We start from the raw sequence: 20,030 nt of genomic DNA, 5'->3' as shown, positions 1-20,030 counted from the left end.
GACACATGTGTTTCTGGGTTAATCCCTTCTTCAGCAGAGAACAAATTTGCGGGGTGCTGGAAATGCTGCCATTAATCACCCGGTTTCAATACCTCTTCACTGGCATGCTGGTGCCTGCTCCAGAGCTCGTCAGCCCAGAAGCTCAAGGGAGCCTTTTTAAAGTAACAAACAGTTAGGAGCGCACCTGCCTAACATCCCAGCAATTAATCTGCCCCATTGCATCATGGTAGATGTAGTTTCTTCAAAAAACGAACTCCATTAATTTTTAAATATTTCACCTCTAAGTAGGTACAGCCTTTACTGTGCATCTCTGGACACATGTGTTTCTGGGTTAATCCCTTCTTCAGCAGAGAACAAATTTGCGGGGTGCTGGAAATGCTGCCATTAATCACCCGGTTTCAATACCTCTTCACTGGCATGCTGGTGCCTGCTCCAGAGCTCGTCAGCCCAGTAGCTCAAGGGAGCCTTTTTAAAGTCACAAACAGTTAGGAGCGCACCTGCCTAACATCCCAGCAATTAATCTGCCCCATTGCATCATGGTAGATGTAGTTTCTTCAAAAAACGAACTCCATTAATTTTTAAATATTTCACCTCTAAGTAGGTACAGCCTTTACTGTGCATCTCTGGACACATGTGTTTCTGGGTTAATCCCTTCTTCAGCAGAGAACAAATTTGCGGGGTGCTGGAAATGCTGCCATTAATCACCCGGTTTCAATACCTCTTCACTGGCATGCTGGTGCCTGCTCCAGAGCTCGTCAGCCCAGTAGCTCAAGGGAGCCTTTTTAAAGTCACAAACAGTTAGGAGCGCACCTGCCTAACATCCCAGCAATTAATCTGCCCCATTGCATCATGGTAGATGTAGTTTCTTCAAAAAACGAACTCCATTAATTTTTAAATATTTCACCTCTAAGTAGGTACAGCCTTTACTGTGCATCTCTGGACACATGTGTTTCTGGGTTAATCCCTTCTTCAGCAGAGAACAAATTTGCGGGGTGCTGGAAATGCTGCCATTAATCACCCGGTTTCAATACCTCTTCACTGGCATGCTGGTGCCTGCTCCAGAGCTCGTCAGCCCAGTAGCTCAAGGGAGCCTTTTTAAAGTCACAAACAGTTAGGAGCGCACCTGCCTAACATCCCAGCAATTAATCTGCCCCATTGCATCATGGTAGATGTAGTTTCTTCAAAAAACAAACTCCATTAATTTTTAAATATTTCACCTCTAAGTAGGTACAGCCTTTACTGTGCATCTCTGGACACATGTGTTTCTGGGTTAATCCCTTCTTCAGCAGAGAACAAATTTGCGGGGTGCTGGAAATGCTGCCATTAATCACCCGGTTTCAATACCTCTTCACTGGCATGCTGGTGCCTGCTCCAGAGCTCGTCAGCCCAGTAGCTCAAGGGAGCCTTTTTAAAGTCACAAACAGTTAGGAGCGCACCTGCCTAACATCCCAGCAATTAATCTGCCCCATTGCATCATGGTAGATGTAGTTTCTTCAAAAAACGAACTCCATTAATTTTTAAATATTTCACCTCTAAGTAGGTACAGCCTTTACTGTGCATCTCTGGACACATGTGTTTCTGGGTTAATCCCTTCTTCAGCAGAGAACAAATTTGCGGGGTGCTGGAAATGCTGCCATTAATCACCCGGTTTCAATACCTCTTCACTGGCATGCTGGTGCCTGCTCCAGAGCTCGTCAGCCCAGTAGCTCAAGGGAGCCTTTTTAAAGTCACAAACAGTTAGGAGCGCACCTGCCTAACATCCCAGCAATTAATCTGCCCCATTGCATCATGGTAGATGTCGTTTCTTCAAAAAACGAACTCCATTAATTTTTAAATATTTCACCTCTAAGTAGGTACAGCCTTTACTGTGCATCTCTGGACACATGTGTTTCTGGGTTAATCCCTTCTTCAGCAGAGAACAAATTTGCGGGGTGCTGGAAATGCTGCCATTAATCACCCGGTTTCAATACCTCTTCACTGGCATGCTGGTGCCTGCTCCAGAGCTCGTCAGCCCAGTAGCTCAAGGGAGCCTTTTTAAAGTCACAAACAGTTAGGAGCGCACCTGCCTAACATCCCAGCAATTAATCTGCCCCATTGCATCATGGTAGATGTAGTTTCTTCAAAAAACGAACTCCATTAATTTTTAAATATTTCACCTCTAAGTAGGTACAGCCTTTACTGTGCATCTCTGGACACATGTGTTTCTGGGTTAATCCCTTCTTCAGCAGAGAACAAATTTGCGGGGTGCTGGAAATGCTGCCATTAATCACCCGGTTTCAATACCTCTTCACTGGCATGCTGGTGCCTGCTCCAGAGCTCGTCAGCCCAGTAGCTCAAGGGAGCCTTTTTAAAGTCACAAACAGTTAGGAGCGCACCTGCCTAACATCCCAGCAATTAATCTGCCCCATTGCATCATGGTAGATGTAGTTTCTTCAAAAAACGAACTCCATTAATTTTTAAATATTTCACCTCTAAGTAGGTACAGCCTTTACTGTGCATCTCTGGACACATGTGTTTCTGGGTTAATCCCTTCTTCAGCAGAGAACAAATTTGCGGGGTGCTGGAAATGCTGCCATTAATCACCCGGTTTCAATACCTCTTCACTGGCATGCTGGTGCCTGCTCCAGAGCTCGTCAGCCCAGTAGCTCAAGGGAGCCTTTTTAAAGTCACAAACAGTTAGGAGCGCACCTGCCTAACATCCCAGCAATTAATCTGCCCCATTGCATCATGGTAGATGTCGTTTCTTCAAAAAACGAACTCCATTAATTTTTAAATATTTCACCTCTAAGTAGGTACAGCCTTTACTGTGCATCTCTGGACACATGTGTTTCTGGGTTAATCCCTTCTTCAGCAGAGAACAAATTTGCGGGGTGCTGGAAATGCTGCCATTAATCACCCGGTTTCAATACCTCTTCACTGGCATGCTGGTGCCTGCTCCAGAGCTCGTCAGCCCAGTAGCTCAAGGGAGCCTTTTTAAAGTCACAAACAGTTAGGAGCGCACCTGCCTAACATCCCAGCAATTAATCTGCCCCATTGCATCATGGTAGATGTAGTTTCTTCAAAAAACGAACTCCATTAATTTTTAAATATTTCACCTCTAAGTAGGTACAGCCTTTACTGTGCATCTCTGGACACATGTGTTTCTGGGTTAATCCCTTCTTCAGCAGAGAACAAATTTGCAGGGTGCTGGAAATGCTGCCATTAATCACCCGGTTTCAATACCTCTTCACTGGCATGCTGGGGCCTGCTCCAGAGCTCGTCAGCCCAGTAGCTCAAGGGAGCCTTTTTAAAGTCACAAACAGTTAGGAGCGCACCTGCCTAACATCCCAGCAATTAATCTGCCCCATTGCATCATGGTAGATGTAGTTTCTTCAAAAAACGAACTCCATTAATTTTTAAATATTTCACCTCTAAGTAGGTACAGCCTTTACTGTGCATCTCTGGACACATGTGTTTCTGGGTTAATCCCTTCTTCAGCAGAGAACAAATTTGCGGGGTGCTGGAAATGCTGCCATAAATCACCCGGTTTCAATACCTCTTCACTGGCATGCTGGTGCCTGCTCCAGAGCTCGTCAGCCCAGTAGCTCAAGGGAGCCTTTTTAAAGTCACAAACAGTTAGGAGCGCACCTGCCTAACATCCCAGCAATTAATCTGCCCCATTGCATCATGGTAGATGTAGTTTCTTCAAAAAACGAACTCCATTAATTTTTAAATATTCATCTCTGGACACATGTGTTTCTGGGTTAATCCCCATTCCCAGCACCCCGCAAATATGTTCTCTGCTGAAGAAGGGACTAACCCAGAAACACATGTGTCCAGAGATGCACAGTAAAGGCTGTACCTACTTAAAGGTGAAATATTTAAAAATTAATGGAGTTCGTTTTTTGAAGATACTACATCTACCATGATGCAATGGGGCAGATTAATTGCTGGGATGTCAGGCAGGTGCGCTCCTAACTGTTTGTGACTTTAAAGGCTCCCTTGAGCCATTGGGCTGACGAGCTCTGGAGCAGGCACCAGCAGGCCAGGGAAGAGGTACTGAAACCGGGTGATTTATGGCAGCATTCCCAGCACCCCACAAATATGTTCTCTGCTGAAGAAGGGACTAACCCAGAAACACATGTGTCCAGAGATGCACAGTAAAGGCTGTACCTACTTAAAGGTGAAATATTTAAAAATTAATGGAGTTCGTTTTTTGAAGATACTACATCTACCATGATGCAATGGGGCAGATTAATTGCTGGGATGTCAGGCAGGTGCGCTCCTAACTGTTTGTGACTTTAAAGGCTCCCTTGAGCCATTGGGCTGACGAGCTCTGGAGCAGGCACCAGCAGGCCAGGGAAGAGGTACTGAAACCGGGTGATTTATGGCAGCATTCCCAGCACCCCGCAAATATGTTCTCTGCTGAAGAAGGGACTAACCCAGAAACACATGTGTCCAGAGATGCACAGTAAAGGCTGTACCTACTTAAAGGTGAAATATTTAAAAATTAATGGAGTTCGTTTTTTGAAGATACTACATCTACCATGATGCAATGGGGCAGATTAATTGCTGGGATGTCAGGCAGGTGCGCTCCTAACTGTTTGTGACTTTAAAGGCTCCCTTGAGCCATTGGGCTGACGAGCTCTGGAGCAGGCACCAGCAGGCCAGGGAAGAGGTACTGAAACCGGGTGATTTATGGCAGCATTCCCAGCACCCCGCAAATATGTTCTCTGCTGAAGAAGGGACTAACCCAGAAACACATGTGTCCAGAGATGCACAGTAAAGGCTGTACCTACTTAAAGGTGAAATATTAAAAAATTAATGGAGTTCGTTTTTTGAAGATACTACATCTACCATGATGCAATGGGGCAGATTAATTGCTGGGATGTCAGGCAGGTGCGCTCCTAACTGTTTGTGACCTATGCACCTAACATAGACGATCACTCTTTTTCTGACAATATACCTGAAGTGCTGGGGGAGGGGGTTGCAGCTCCTCTAATATGGGCTGGAGATTACAATTGTATATTGGATGGTGAGAAGGATCATTCACCATCTAAACTGGGCACTAAACCATTAATAATGAGGTCCCTCACAGAGTTTATGCATAATTTAGGGCTCTGGGATGGATGGAGAGAACTACATCCGGAGAGTAGGGAATACACCTGTCATTCTAAGACGCACAATACATATAGTCGGTTGGGCTGTTTCTTCCTGGGTGGACTGACTTGTTCACAGGCAATGGATGTCAAGTATTTGGGCTGTGGGGATCTGATGCCAAAGTGACCCACAGTTGGCGTATGCCTGTGTCTTTTTTGACGGATGCTGGCTGTCGTGAGAAAATGGCGGTGACCCTTAAGGACTATTTAGACTTGAATTGGGGTACGACTAACTCAAGAGGTACGGAATGGAAAGTCATGAAGACAGTACTAAGGGGAGTATGTATCGGCACTGCCTGTGGGGTGCTCAAACAAATGGAACAGGAACTTACTGACTGGGAGAGTGCACTGGAGGTGTCACATTACCGGACGCCCATAACCCGAGAGGTCAAGCAAGAGCAGCTCCAACTGTTTAAGAAGGTTAGTAACTGTTGGGATACGCTAGATAAGGTCTCCCTTAGATCGTACAGACAGCGACTCCATAGGGAGGGAGACAAGTCTGGTAAATTGCTGGCATGGGTCCTCAAGCGGGAAGTTGAGTCTCCTCCCGTCCTATGCATTAAATACACTGAAGATGTGCAGGTTACCAATCGCAGAGATATCCTTCGAGTCTTAGTGGAGCATTTGCAGGCTGTGTCCAGGGCTGATGCCCCAGTCCTGGATGTTGGCTTAGGAAAGTTTATCCGGCAGATGCCACTTCAGCGGTTAGAGACGTAGAGTTTGGAAAATCTAGAGGCTGAGATAACAGTTGAGGAAGTGGGAGCGGCTGTGGCGGTGGTCTAAATCGCCTGGTGGGGATGGTTTCCCAATCGAGTTGTACCAAACATTTTCTTTACAGTTGAGAGAGAGGTTGTTGGTGGTGTTTGAGGAAGCCCGACAATAGGGTATTCTGGTCGTAGTACGACTTACAACTTACATTGTTTGGCACAAGGTATGCATAAAACTTCAGGACAGTGAATGAATTGGTTTTAGTATGGCTCAATCTAGAGAAGGCTTTTGATACGGTGGAGTGGGACTACCTACTGGCAGTGCTGCAGGGAATGGGATTTGGCCCCCATTTTTGTGCTTGGGTTCATTTGTTATACACACTGCTCCCACTGTACGAGTTCGGGTGAGCGGTGAGCTCTCGCAATCCTGGGCGATTGGCAGGGGAACGAGGCAGGGTTGTCCACTGTCTCTGCTCCTTTTTGCTTTAGCGGTGGAACCACTGGCAATTTGGCTTTGTGAGGAATTGGTGTCCTGGGGCGTTCAGGTGGGACAGGTTACTCATATTGTCTCCATATACGCTGATGATGCGTTGATATACTTCAGAGAGCCATGCGTTTCAGTCCCTTTGTTGTTACACTTGTTGGAGGAATTTGGGGCTGTGTCTGGTCTCCCGGTGAATAGCAAAAAGTCGCTCCTGTTCCTTTTAGGGTCATTATGTGGTGCCCCGTTGGAGGATTTGCAGGTGGTGGGGCTCAGGTGGGAGCTCGAAGGTTTTTGCTATCTGGGCATATGGGTCACTCATACGACAATGGCACATGCAACACACAATGTTGAGCGGGTGGTGAATGGTCTGGAACGCTCTGTCTCATTCTGGAATAAGCTGCCTCTCTCAGTGGTGGGAAGGGCGGCTGTGACCGAGATGGTGTTCTTGCCGCAGTGTCTTTACCTTGTGCAGAATTCTTTGCTTTCATTTTCGTCCCGGCTTTTCAATCGTCTGGACAGTTGTTGATTTCCTTAGTCTGGGCTGTCCGTCGTAGCAGGGTGCTGTTATCCACGTTATAAAGGGATATGAAAGATGGAGGCTTAGCACTCCCTAATGTTAGACTCTAGTATTATGCAGCTCATTTACAACATGCTGCAAAGTGGATGACTCGATTGGATAATTGGGAGAAGCGACTGTTCGCGCGTATGTTGGGAGGAGAGGTGTTGGTGCATATATTGATGACGGGCGGTCGGTCTGAAACTTTAATCCCCTATTTGGTCACAACTACTGCAGGTATTTGGGAGCAGGCTGTTAAGAAAGTGCTTCGACGTGTCCCATTTGATAGGGAACTAAAGATTTGGAGTCTAGCCCCCTTTAGGAATATGGATACTCTAATGTCAATGGATGCTAGGAGAGTGAGAGGCTGCTTGGTAGTGGGTGATCTATACCCTAATGGGGAGTTTATCTCCTTTCAGGAGGCGCGAGATACATTTGGATTGAGTGCTGGTCAGTTCTTGCAGTATGCCAAGATTGAGAGTGGCTCCATAAGTCTGGTCTGGATTCCCGCTGGACCCCTCCCCCCGACATCAAAGGTGTTGAATAGGTTGACAAATTGGGGAGAGGATTCCCACTTGGTTACCCTGTTTTCTAGAGCCCTTTGTGGGTAACGTGCAGGAGTGGAGTGTGCAGCGCGCAGGGCCTGGGATCGAGATCTGGAGGATCCTCTAGAGGATGTAGATTGGAATATGGCACTACCTCTGGTGCACATGGTTTCTTGTAACAACATATTTAAGCTGTTGCATTTTAATTTTGTTCATTGTGTATATCTTACGCCTGCTTGTCTTAACAAGATGGACCCGACAAGAAACACTGGCTGTCCTAGATGTGGGGAGATAGGCGCTTCGTTTCTCCACTTAGCTTGGTCCTGTAGGGAGGTGCAGCAATTTTGGTGGGCGGTGGTTCGAAAGGTAGACAGGGTCACCGGTTTGGGGCGCCAAGTGATGCCTTTGACTTGTCTACTAGGTATACTATGGAGCACACTGGATTGGCGCATCCCATATAGATTTGCACAGCTCGCTCTGGTGCTGGCTAGTCATAGGGTAGCTATAGGTTGGATGAGTACAAGGAGCCCATCCTTTCCTATCTGGACCCGTGATGTTCTGGAATGGTAATACATGAGGATGACACGTAGGGAGGAGGGGGTGTTGAATGACATAACGGCTTGGAGTACATTATTAGAATGCTTTGCAGGGGTAGAGGAGTCCAGCTCTGATTGGAGCACTGATGATGATTGTTGAAAGTGGAATGTTATGTTGTTCATACAGCGTGACAACAAACCATGGTGAGATAGTGACGCTGGTAACCATTGCTTCTGCACGAATTGGTTACATGGGAGCTCCTTGGGTATGGGATGTGGGGGTATCTAATATTGTAATGATTGTATATGCTCCATGTTTCTGTCTGTCCCCTCCGTTCAGGGAATCAACAGATATTGTGGTATCTTGCAATGATATGCACTACTTCATTTTTGTCTTTACGTTGTTTATATTATAAACTCAATAAAATAGAGTTATAAAAAAAAAAGTATGCACTCACGTGAAAAAAATTAATGTGAGATTCTGGCAAACCACACTTTGCACTAAAAGCATAACTTTGAATATTTCTGCTTTAAAAAAAAATGCAGTTTCACCCTGCAGCCTCACACTGTGCCCAGAAGGCTGCCTTCTGGAATATTGCATCAATAGGTTAACAAAACAGGAAAATGCCAGCAGTCATAAAAAACCCTTTGATGTACATGTCCTAGGTGACGAGGGTGCAGTTCTGAAAAAAATATCAGTGGAAGCAACAAATAGACTGATACACTCTGCTGCTTTGAAGGCAGCAGACTTTGCAGAATTGAAGCTGGAATGGCCTCCAGACAACGAGGCGGGAAATATGGCAGTGCAGGCTCTGAGGTAATAGATAAAGCATGTCTGTGCTCTGCAAGAATACAGACCAAAGATGTCTGCAAAGTAAAGACCCTGTTGGCGTGGAACCAGAATAATTTGTGGTCAATCTAAGTTCAGACATCTTTTATTTTTATGGTGGCAAACATGGCAGTAAAGGGTTGACGCTACAGGAAACTATGATGCCTTGACTCTGGAGGAATCTATGATGGACTGGTTTATTTTATCATTGGTGGTCATCTTAGATTTGGATCCTTTCCTGTTAACAGCATCCATCTTGAATTGAGTTCTCTTAAAAGAAGGTACTGCCTTGTTGGAAACAACAGTGTGGCTGCCTAGAAACTGCCTAGAAACTGTGAACTATCTCACAAGCTCTTACCCCTTCAAGTCTCTCCTTCCTGCTTCCCTCTAAAACAGTGCAGCTAGCCATTATGTGAGAACCTCTGGTAAGCAACAGTGGGTTGTAGTTTCCATGGCTGCCATACTAGTGTCTGTGTAGCAGGCAGTAGCAGCCCCAGGGAGCACCGTGGCACCAGGCACACCATCTGCAGACTCTTCTGGCTTCCTAGCCACATCTGTGGAGTATTACTTAGCAAGTAGAGCTATAGTAAAATTGTATTTACTGTATTACCAGTATTTATACAACATTAACCTTGCCATGAGCGAAACTAAAGCGCTTTGATTGCTGATAGGAATGTAATCAGACACATAATTACGCAGTGAATGGGATGACAATTGCATAGTTCCAGGATATAAGACAAATTTTTAGGATGGGTGCAGAGTACAATCCAGTGTAGTTCACTGGCTGACAACTAAACTTCAGCAATGCAACAGTGTAGGTTTGGTCCTTCGAGAACGTCAACCAATGCCATACTCCGACTGACTATGAAGAACTCAATTTGACTGAAGCGAGCTCAAAAACATCACTGCTGTACCTATGGATGTCTTTTTATCTCTCCAGGGCCTCAGCCAATGCCATGTCTTGGTCGCTGGTAGTCACTGCTGCACTATTCTCTGCTTGTGCTTTCAGGAGCTCAGCCAGTGCCATACTCTGGATACCATGGGCCTTGATAATTCGGAATTGAGATCACCAGTAGTGCAAAAATATCATACTTTCCTTGCACACGTTTTGAGCGGTAAAGCCTGGTGGAATCTGGGCCAAGAAAACTGCAATAAGCTGAGAGTCACAGCGTGCGATGGAGTAAAACCTGCAGGATCACAACTTTATACACTACTTTAAGCTGCAAACTTGGGAAGGAAAACTGCACCCAGTAAATACCCCACTCTGTGGTATTGGTATTTACCATGTGTGGTATTAACTCCCAAAGAACTGGGACACGTAGGACGACTCTAAGGGCCCAGTTATGAGAGGTGAGCGGTGGGAGGTGCTATCTCCTACACCACAGGGTGGGTTATTTACACCGAGTAAATAATTCTTCTTTTTATGTGTTTTGTGGGCACGAATAGAGCATAACAAGCAGATGCTGTATTCACTGCACCAAAATCTTCAGATTTTGCCTTTTTTACAGCTGTTTTTCCTGACTGGGTTTTGACAGGTTTTTCCTGCCAAAATGTGCCTGTAAAAAATTGAATTTGGAAATGCAGTCATTGTCACAATTCTTGAATACTTACTTACATCTTCGGACGGTCAAAAATTGAAATATTAAAACAAAAAGAAAAAGAGTAAAGATTGGTCCTAAGAAAAAAGTGTCCTTCATGCCTGGATACTTACCTTAATTACACTGTTGGTAGAAGATATTGCGGAGTCGATTTACAAACAGGTCAATATTTAAGCTGTGATTGTCTGGTACAACAGTGGCGAATGAATTACCCTATGTAACTCCATGTTGTGGCTTACGAGTATGCCTAACTGACATAAGTACGTGATTTTTCAATGAGGATAAAACTTTTATGCACTGGGTATACTTGATATTGAAAAAAGATATATATATTTTTTTTAATTTGGTTATTTTTTGCAAACGTTGTCAGGTGCATTTTAATGAGGGCTTGAGCTTCGTTCATTTTAAGATTCAAATGCCAGTTTCTGCCACAGAGAGGTGTACATGGCAGGTAAGCCCTCTTGTTCTTTTGTCTCCGCAGTATGTGCATTCTTACACCAAGGACCTGAGCACAGACCTCTTCCTCGAGCTACTGCACCATCTATCTCAAAGTGCAGATGTCTTCCGGGAGACCATCAGGCACGACCGCTGGAGGCAGATGTTCACCGACCTTTTCCTGGCCTGTGACCATGGGAAGGTAGGTGGGGTGCGCAGGGTCCTCTCTGCTCTGGGGGTGGTCTCTGCACTGTTTGTAAATACTGTTAGACATTTTCTAAAAAAATTCTGCAGATTTTTAAAATAATTCTGCGCAGTCTTTAGTACAACTATACTTGCGGTATGAAGTAATTGTGCACATTCTTAGAGTCCAAAATATCCCTACTTTTTTCTTTTCTATGCAGAGATGCGAACACATATGTATTGCTTTAGGTGGAAATATGGGAAGAACCGGAGAGTGGTAAAAAAATGGGGAAGACTGATTAAAAAATGGGAGGAGTTATGAACGGGGGTTTAGGGATGGTCACACTAATACAAACAGACACCCACAAAAGAGTAAGACCATAACTATTCATAAACTACACTTCAAAACTTACTGTATCCCTAAAGCTCACAAACCAGGTGCAAATGTACTCCAGCTCAGTCTTTTGGAGTAGGTCTAGCTTCATGCCCTTGGTCCATGTTCCCTCTTAGTCTTTTTATTGAATCAATCTTTCAGCTCTAAAATCGCTTATTACACCCTAAAGACCTGTGATGTCCAGTAGGGCTGGCATTTACACAAGGCAAGGTTACTTGGCGCCAAATCGCAAGGAAAGGCTGGAAAATTGCCTTTTTTTCTCGGGTGACGGGGAGTGCTCTAAAAGCATTTTTGTTATGGTCTGCAGCCCTGAAAATCCTTACACAATTCCTGGCTTTGTATTCAAAATTACAGTACCATATTCTAAAACGTCTGGTGCCAACATGACACAAATTATTATGTATGTTTGGCTTTTTGTGTTTTGAGAGACAGCGTTCGAGAGTAAATTGCGCACACTTTGAGAGTATTTAACAAAGACTGGAGTATATGATACACCTAACTGTATGATGGGTGAAAAATATGTACTGCAAGGCACAGTATAAAAAGCCAGAGTCCACATCGAGCCTAGGGCCACCTCTCACGTCCCAGAAAAACATTACAAACCAAGGAGTACGGGACAGGGTTGGGGCAAGGTGGAGTGACAGGGAGTGACTGGTGATTAAATGTTAACCTGAGTCGAGACCCTTCTTGCGTCCTTTCCAGGTTGGCGTCTTGGACCGACAGAGAGTGCTGCTGCTTCTGGAAGCTTTCTACAACAGCGAAGAGTCGGAGGTCGCAGCCTGGGGCTTTCGGAACCCTCGGCAGTGTGAGTACAGATCACCGTGGCATTCTGTGTATTGCGGGAAGGCGTCTGGGTCTGAACTGGCGGAGCACTAGACAGGGAGGGGCATGGAAAGTATACCCTAGCGTACCACAGGGGAGTCCAGTATTGTCCCACCAGGCCGGAACCATGCCCCATTGCAGGATATCCATTGACAATGTAATTGATTTCCACTTAGAGTCATTGTATATATATTTATCCTATTTGGCTTCCCTGAAAATCTGGTTCATTACAGCGTATCATCTCCCCAAATGTTGCGTGCAATGGACCCATGGTTCAAACTTCCTTGGAAAGATGCAGTAAAATGTCACCAACCTCATTAAACGGCAGTCCTTTGTAATTTATCACATCACTGAAAATGTTTGTTTTCTGCAGTTATATGCAGTGTTTAAACTGTAAAAAAAAAACTAATTCTGTGCTTATTTACTCTGGCAGAAAAAACCTTTTTTTTATTCTAATGATGAACAACCATGCCATGCCTATTTGATGAATGTGATGCATTGTAGTATTTTTTGTATTGACCGATTCTTATCTTACACAGGGCCAATGATTGAGTTCCGTGAGATGGATCCTACTGACTTCTGGGCTGACTTTGATGAAGCACCAAAAGTCATTTTATCAGAAGGATCCTTGACAGCTGAAGCATCCTCAGTGGGCCTTGAAGTCCGTGCATCTGGGGTCACCTCTGGTGCTTTGGGACAAGCAGGATCCCAGACTGATAGGGGCGTGGATTCAGTGACTGTGCGACATAGTGTGGAACGCTTAGGGTCAGTACAGGAGAAGAAAAGTAGAAGTGATGGGGCTGTGGATGCAATAGGTGAGCGACACAGTGCTGGACAGGTAGGGTCAGTACAAGAGAAGAAGAGTAGGAGTGATAGGGCTGTGGACTCAGTAGCTGAGCAACACAGTGCGGGACTACTAGGGTCAGTAGAAGGGAAGAAAAGTAAGAGTGCGGACCTAGGTGCAGGGGTTTCGGCAGTGTCTTCGGAGGGGAAAATGATGGTTCCTGATCCCGCTATGCCGATCCTGGAGGAGAATACAAACACGAATGCTGGCAATGATGATCTACAAGCAGATCCAGCACAGGGAAACCCACAAAGCCCTACCAGAGAGCCCAGTACAAATGTGGAGAACGTAGCCCCGGGGAGGGGACATAGTGCTACGAGGCAGAGTCCTTCTCTGGTGCTGGACACACAACCTGTGGGAGACGAACAAACAGTGATTCAGACAGCCATGTCCTCCACATCAGAGGACAGAGTGAAAGATGGTGAGGGTAGTGCTGAGGAACCCACAGCTGCTGAGGAACCCAGTGCCACGACAGTAACAGAGGAGAAACGCCAAAGTGAACCATCAGTAGATGTCACTGGAGAAACAAAAGACTCAGAAGATCAGAAAACAGGTAAATAGATAGTCATGAAAATCATGATCTCAAATACCTGTTGGGTTCAGTCAACAATAACATTATGGGGGTCATTCTGACCCTGGCGGCCGGTGGCCGCCAGGGCCACCGACCACGGGAGCACCGCCAACAGGCTGGCGGTGCTCCCACGAGCATTCTGACCGCGGCGGTTCAGCCGCGGTCAGAAGCGGAAAGTCAGCGGTCCCCCGCCGACTTTCCGCTGCTCGGGGGAATCCTCCATGGCGGCGGAGCGCGCTCCGCCGCCATGGGGGATTCTGACACCCCCTACCGCCATCCTGTTCATGGCGGGAAACCCGCCATGAACAGGATGGCGGTAGGGGGTGCCGCGGGGCCCCTGGGGGCCCCTGCAGTGCCCATGCCAATGGCATGGGCACTGCAGGGGCCCCCGTAAGAGGGCCCCGCAAATTATTTCAGTGCCTGCTTTGCAGACACTGAAATACGCGACGGGTGCAACTGCACCCGTCGCACCCCTGCAACTACGCCGGCTCAATTCTGAGCCGGCGTCCTCGTTGCAGGGGCATTTCCTCTGGGCCGGCGGGCGCTCTTTTGGAGAGCGCCCGCCGGCCCAGAGGAAATGTTTGAATGGCCGCCGCGGTCTTCTGACCGCGGTGCGGTCATTTGGCGGCGGTACCTTGGCGGACGGCCTCCGCCGTCCGCCAAGGTCAGAATCAGGACCTATATGTGTACAGTACTGGTCAAAATATAGAAACAGTCTTCAAGGACTGAAAATTACTGTAAGGCACAGGTCAAAAGCGAACATAAATAAAGGCTGAACTTACTGTAGAGTACAGATCACAAGAGAGACTTAGTGGTCAAATACTGGAAGGTACTCTGAACAAGAAGTAAAAAAACAGAATCATGGTCAAGAACTGGGAGTTACTCCAGAGCCGAGGTCAAAGACAGCAATAGTGGCCAAGGGTTGGGAGTTACTCTTGAGTAGAAGCCATAAGACAAAGAGTAGGATAGTAGGATAATGGTTAAAAGACAAGAATAGTTATAGAGAGTTACTGTAGGGTACAGGTCAAAAGACAGAAATTAAGGTTAAGAAATGGAAATTACTGTAGAGTACAAGTCTGATCATGGAAAGAAGCCATGACCAAGGAATGGGAGTTATCGTAAGGGTCAAAAGAGAGAAACGGTGGTTAGGAACTAGGAGTTACTGTAGGGCACAGGTCAAAAGACAGAAAAAGTGGTAAAAGACTGGAAGTTGCTGTAGAGTACAGGTCAAATGATAGAAACAGCAATGTGACATACTTTGAATGGGCAAGTGAAAACTATTTGGACTGGGATAGACAGACTAAGGAGGGGTTATACTGTTTTGGGTTGGGGGAGGTCTTCGATGAGTATACCCGCCTCAAATTGTATTGCTGAACATTTTCTGTGACAATGATTGAAACCCAGAAACAGTGGTCAATGACTGGGATTTATTGTAGAGCACAGGGCAAGACATAACAGTCAAGGACTGGGGGACTTTGTAGGGTTACATAGTGGTCAAATAATAAGAGTTATCATTTGAATACAGGTCTAAAAGAGTGTTAATAAAACTGGGGATTATCATAGAGTACAGGTCAAAGACAGAGATAGTGCATAATGACTGGGACCTAACACATAGTACAGGTCAAAAGGCAGTCCTAGTGATCAAGGCCTGAAAGTAATTGTAGAGCACAGATCAAGACACCAATACTGGTCATGTCTGGAATCACAGGTAGTCTCACTAGGAAATATATGTGTATGTACTCTAGGCTATGGTTTCTTTGGACAAAGGACCCAAGTTCCTGGGTTTCCAAAGACCAGGTCTGGTTGTCTAATTCACAGGTAAGGTAAGTGGTGGCTGTCTCTTTGATTTGATATTAGGTGTTGTATGCTGCCATAGGCATTGGCTAGCCCTGTCGCTGGGTAGTCGGTGCTACGTGCTCTCAAAAGTATGAGTTGTATGTGTCTCTATTTTATTGTGCATAGTGTATGAAAATGTGAGTACACTACATTTTTATATTTCTTATAATTATAATAGGAGATGAGGGTGTGACAAAGGAGCCGCAGGACATTGACGGTATCCCCTGGTCAGGTATGTTGAGGCCTCTACATTATTGTCATTTTTATGCATGTAATGTCATGCTTGCATCCTCTTCCCTCACCCACATGTACGTGCAACTTGCACATGTCTTTTCATGCCTGCCTCCATCACTGCAGTCTCTGAAATGTTTCTTTTTTTATCCGGTGCAGGGGACCTCCTGACCACCGACCTGGCTCTAAAGTATGGGTCTTACGGGAATAGAAGTCTGGATGAGTGGAGTGTGGCAGCCTCGCGATTTACAGGTAGATTTTCAGTTGTGCCAAAAAAGTGTCAATGGTTCACTCATTTCAGGATTCCTGATCTGGTATAGGGAGAACGTGTCCAGAGGAGCTTACTATTCAATATTTGTATTTTATAGTATATTCCTTCTTGTTCTCAATCTAGGCGGATTAGAGAAAGATTGGGTGCTCTTGGGCCTTAAGGATTATATAAATCTCATGATATGATGATGACGATGATGAATTGAGGCACAGGATCACATAATTATTCTATTCTATGCAACACTTATGGCTACCCGTAGACCTCCCAGCGCTGAAGTCTGGCAAAGAATCAGAATCCAGGGGGACTTACAGGCGCTCATCTCTGAATAGCCAGGTTTTCAAGGCTTTCCAAAAATCGAGTTCCTTTTTAATTGATCTTAATGCACTTAATGCGTGGCAGATGCTGGTCCACAGTTTGACCACACTGTAAGTGAAGGAACGCCCACAATAATTCATCCTTTTAATAATGGGCGTCTTGACCAAATTAGCATTTGAGGAGCACAGCAATCTGCCAGACAGGTATGGAGACACCAGGAATCGTGAGATCGGAAAGCCTTTACCAAGCAGAGTTTTGGGGGCAATGCAGAGTGATTTAAATGTATTTCTCTCAGTCACCGGGAGCCAATGAAGAGACCATAATGCTTGTCTCACCGACTGATGTCTGGGGATATTATACAAACATTGGGCAGCGGAGTTCTGTACAATATGACGTTTTCTTATTGTGGCTTTATGAGCTCCCAAGTATAATGCGTTCCCATAGTCTAGGGAGGACAAAATAAGTGCCTGCAATACCAACCTTCTCGACATGAAGGGAAGCAAAGGGAGGATTTTTCGAAGCATTCTCAGCATACCTGAGAGATTTATTGCCTGGGTGTTGAGTTTGAAGGCTTTATCCAACCAGATTCCCATGCTCTTCACTGCAGTGTTTGGGATAGGAGAGTTCCCCAAACAACTTGTCCAACCCAGATCTAAAGCAGGGTTGAAGTTATTGCCAAGGATCATCAGTTCTGACCTGTCTCTGTTTAATTTGACACAAGAGCTCTTCATCCAATCAGCCACCTTCACTAGGCAGGGACCTAAAGAAGGATAGAGAGATTATTGGCTTGACTTGAGGGATAAAACCAGTTGTGTGTCATTGGCATAAGAGATTAAAAAAATCTGAAACGGAAGGACAGTGCCCGCCAGTGGTCTCATATGTAAATTAAAAAGAGCAGGGCTCATGGCTGAGCCTTGAAGAACTCCATATTTTAGTGGGAACATTTCTGAGGTATTTGCCCTCACAGACTTAAAATGTCCTATCCTCTAGGAAGGACTTCAGCCATGCTAAAGCAGGACCTGAGATTCTTGCACTCTGTAACTAATCAACAAGAATGCCATGGCTTGGGGGGGGAGCTAGCCAGCCAGCAAGATGGCCGGCACATTGTGAGGCTCTGCTGAGGCTGGGGCCCTTTTTGATAATTTTTCCAGTCAGAACTGAGCTTTTCTGCGATAGTGCAGCGGGGAGGTGCCTCGCACTGGTGCCGACCCGGCTGCGGTAGCGGTGAGCTGGTTGCTGCAGCGGGGCTGTGGAGCCTGTTGGCGGAGACGGTGGGCCTCGGGCGCGGCGGGTCGTGTGGCCACGGATGCGCTTCATGGGCCTTCAACTCGTACCGCTCTGAAAGGGGCGGCGCCGCCTGTGACACTGACATCTGCCCGGGGGGGTTAAGCAGGGGGCCCGATCGGCTGTCATTTCGGACGCGGTCCCCCCGCGGTTCCCCCGCTGCTCCCACAAATTTTGCTGGGCTCCCTGTGAGGGGCTGGGTGCCGCGCGGCTGGGCCGGAGTAGTGGCCGCGCGGGGCCAGCATCCGCGGGATTGCCCTGTGGAGGGCTGGGCGGAGTTTGGTGACACGACTGCTGGGTGCACCTGTTGGGCGCCGGTCATGCCGGGGGCCGATCGGCGGTCGGGTCGGACCGTGGCCCCCCGGCTCTCCGACTCCCTGGTTTGCCGGCCCGGTGTTTGCCGCGCTGTTGGCCCTGCGCCCGGGAGTGAAGGGCGCGGTGTGAGGAGAGGGGCTGCGGGCTTGTGGAGCCGCGCCCCTGGAGACTTCTGGGCCCAGAGGTCTGGGGGTGTGGCTGGCTGCGGGGGGCCCCTGGAGGTGTGACAACTTCCTGCTGCGGTTGGGTCCCTGGGCCCCCCGTGTGGTGAGGCCTGTGTCAGGGGCTGCTGAGTGACCTGAACGTAGAGACTGACGGCCTGGCGGATGACAGGAGGTGACGGATTGTGGCGAGCGCCTGTGCCGGCAGAGCTGAAGTGGGGCCGGCTGCCTGCTGCGGGTGAGGTGGACTGGCTGCATTGGCTGTGCAGATGTGACCGTCAGGCGGCATCGTTGGGCCCCCGGCTGCTTGCCCTTGGTGAGGTGGCTTGGTCTGGAGCTGGATCCATATTGGAGGTTGGACGAGAGCTTTTGGTGCTGGAGGCGGTTGGTTGGCGAGGTGCGCCTAGCGGTGTCTGTGGAGGTGGACGGTGAAGCTGGACTACACTGCCAAGTTGCTTGTCGGTATTGGTGGTGAACGGCTAGTGGAGGGTTGCCGATTGTGTGATGGGGAAGGCGGAACAGAAACAAGCAAAGCTCCTTTGAAGGGGGCCGGAAGAGAGGGGGAGCACTTACTGCTCAGTCTGAGGAGCTGGCGACGGGAGAGGGGTCTTCGGATGTGTCGCTCAAAGCTATGTTTCTGGACTTGAAGACCAGTCTGGCCAGAATAGACGGGAAGCTTGACCATTTAACGGAACAGCTCGACCGCATCAGAGCCCGGGTGGATGATCACAATTCCCGCATTGACCAGTTGGAGATGCGTACTTCTGGGCTGGAGGATACGCAGCAGGATGAGCGAGACCATCTGCTATGCATGAAGAGAGTGCTGGAGGTCATCCGGGCTAAAAATGAAGATTTAGAGGCTCAATCGCGTCTCAATAATCTTCGGCTGGTTGGACTCCCGGAGTCCACGGACATGGGCAGAATGGAGGATTTCGTGGAAGGAATGCTTTCTGAACTTTTCCCCCACCAGCTATCTCGCTTGTTGGTGGTGGAGAGAGCGCATCGGTTGCTGGGACCCCGGCCCCCTCCTGGGACCTCTCCGCGGCCCATCATTATTCGGCTCCTGAATTACTGTGATCGGGATGCGATCCTGTGACTGGCTAGGGAGCGCCGGCCGGTAATCTATAAGAACACTGAACTGAGTTTCTTTCCGGACTATACGCCTGGCGTGCAGGCTGCGCGCAGGGCGATCTTGCCGGTGAAGCGCTCTCTGGCCCAAACGGATGCTAGGTTCTCCCTCATCTACCCGGCGAAATTGAAAGTGCAACATGGAGGGACCCTACATTTTTTTACGGATCCGAAGTTGGCAGCGAAGTTCGCCAAGACTCTTCATCGGAAGTCTGTGGTGATGCCCCCGGGTGAACATGCTGCAGAGCGTGAGTCCCTTGGTGATAACGATTGACTGGCATGGGCGCCACCTGCCTATCTGGGCATTTGAATATGCCGCCTGCATCCTGCTGTGGAACTATTTGCCGTCCTGACGATGCTCCTACATTTGGGCCCTATCCCCGCCCTTTCCTGTCCTGGTTAGGAGGGCGGGTTGGGTGACTAGCTACCGGCCCTTTGGATGAGTCCTGATCTAATGCTTGTTTGGGTATATGTGGTTCATGGGGGGGTGGGTTTCTGCTTTGACCCGGATGGGGGGTCTGCGTGGGTGGTGGTTGGGGGGTCTATGGGATCTGTTGTACTATGTTCTTCTGATTTCTCTCTACTGTTTTTTGTGATTGAGCGAGGCTGGTTGGGCTGGGAGAGTGGCAGTGCTGCACTATGTTTTTGGAGGGATGCGAGCATGACACAGGTGGGTGCGACTTTGATCCGTTGCCTCACTTGGAATGTGCGAGGTCTGAATGACAGGCGTAAGGTGCGGCTTATGTCGGCATATGTTAAGCGTCAGAATATAGATATATGCATGCTACAGGAGACGCACATGGTGGCGGCTACTCTGCATTATCTAAATGGATTGGGGAATGCCACG

The 20,030-nt window shown here is 47.5% G+C and overlaps 1 protein-coding gene across 2 annotated transcripts in view; it reads left to right on the top strand.

Moving 5' to 3' along the window:
• EFCAB5 (EF-hand calcium binding domain 5) overlaps positions 1 to 20,030 on the top strand; it is a 207,129-nt gene that overhangs the window by 74,468 nt on the left and 112,631 nt on the right. For both annotated transcript variants that reach the window (XM_069226262.1, XM_069226263.1), the window contains exons 6-10: positions 10,875 to 11,030; positions 12,108 to 12,210; positions 12,767 to 13,624; positions 15,657 to 15,710; positions 15,869 to 15,961. In XM_069226262.1, coding sequence (XP_069082363.1) covers positions 10,875 to 11,030; positions 12,108 to 12,210; positions 12,767 to 13,624; positions 15,657 to 15,710; positions 15,869 to 15,961 — 1,264 coding nt within the window. The remainder of the gene's footprint in view (positions 1 to 10,874; positions 11,031 to 12,107; positions 12,211 to 12,766; positions 13,625 to 15,656; positions 15,711 to 15,868; positions 15,962 to 20,030) is intronic.

Source organism: Pleurodeles waltl, chromosome 3_1 (genome assembly GCF_031143425.1).
Source record: "Pleurodeles waltl isolate 20211129_DDA chromosome 3_1, aPleWal1.hap1.20221129, whole genome shotgun sequence".
NCBI lineage: Eukaryota > Metazoa > Chordata > Amphibia > Caudata > Salamandridae > Pleurodeles > Pleurodeles waltl.
This window is presented reverse-complemented; position numbering and strand designations above follow the sequence as displayed.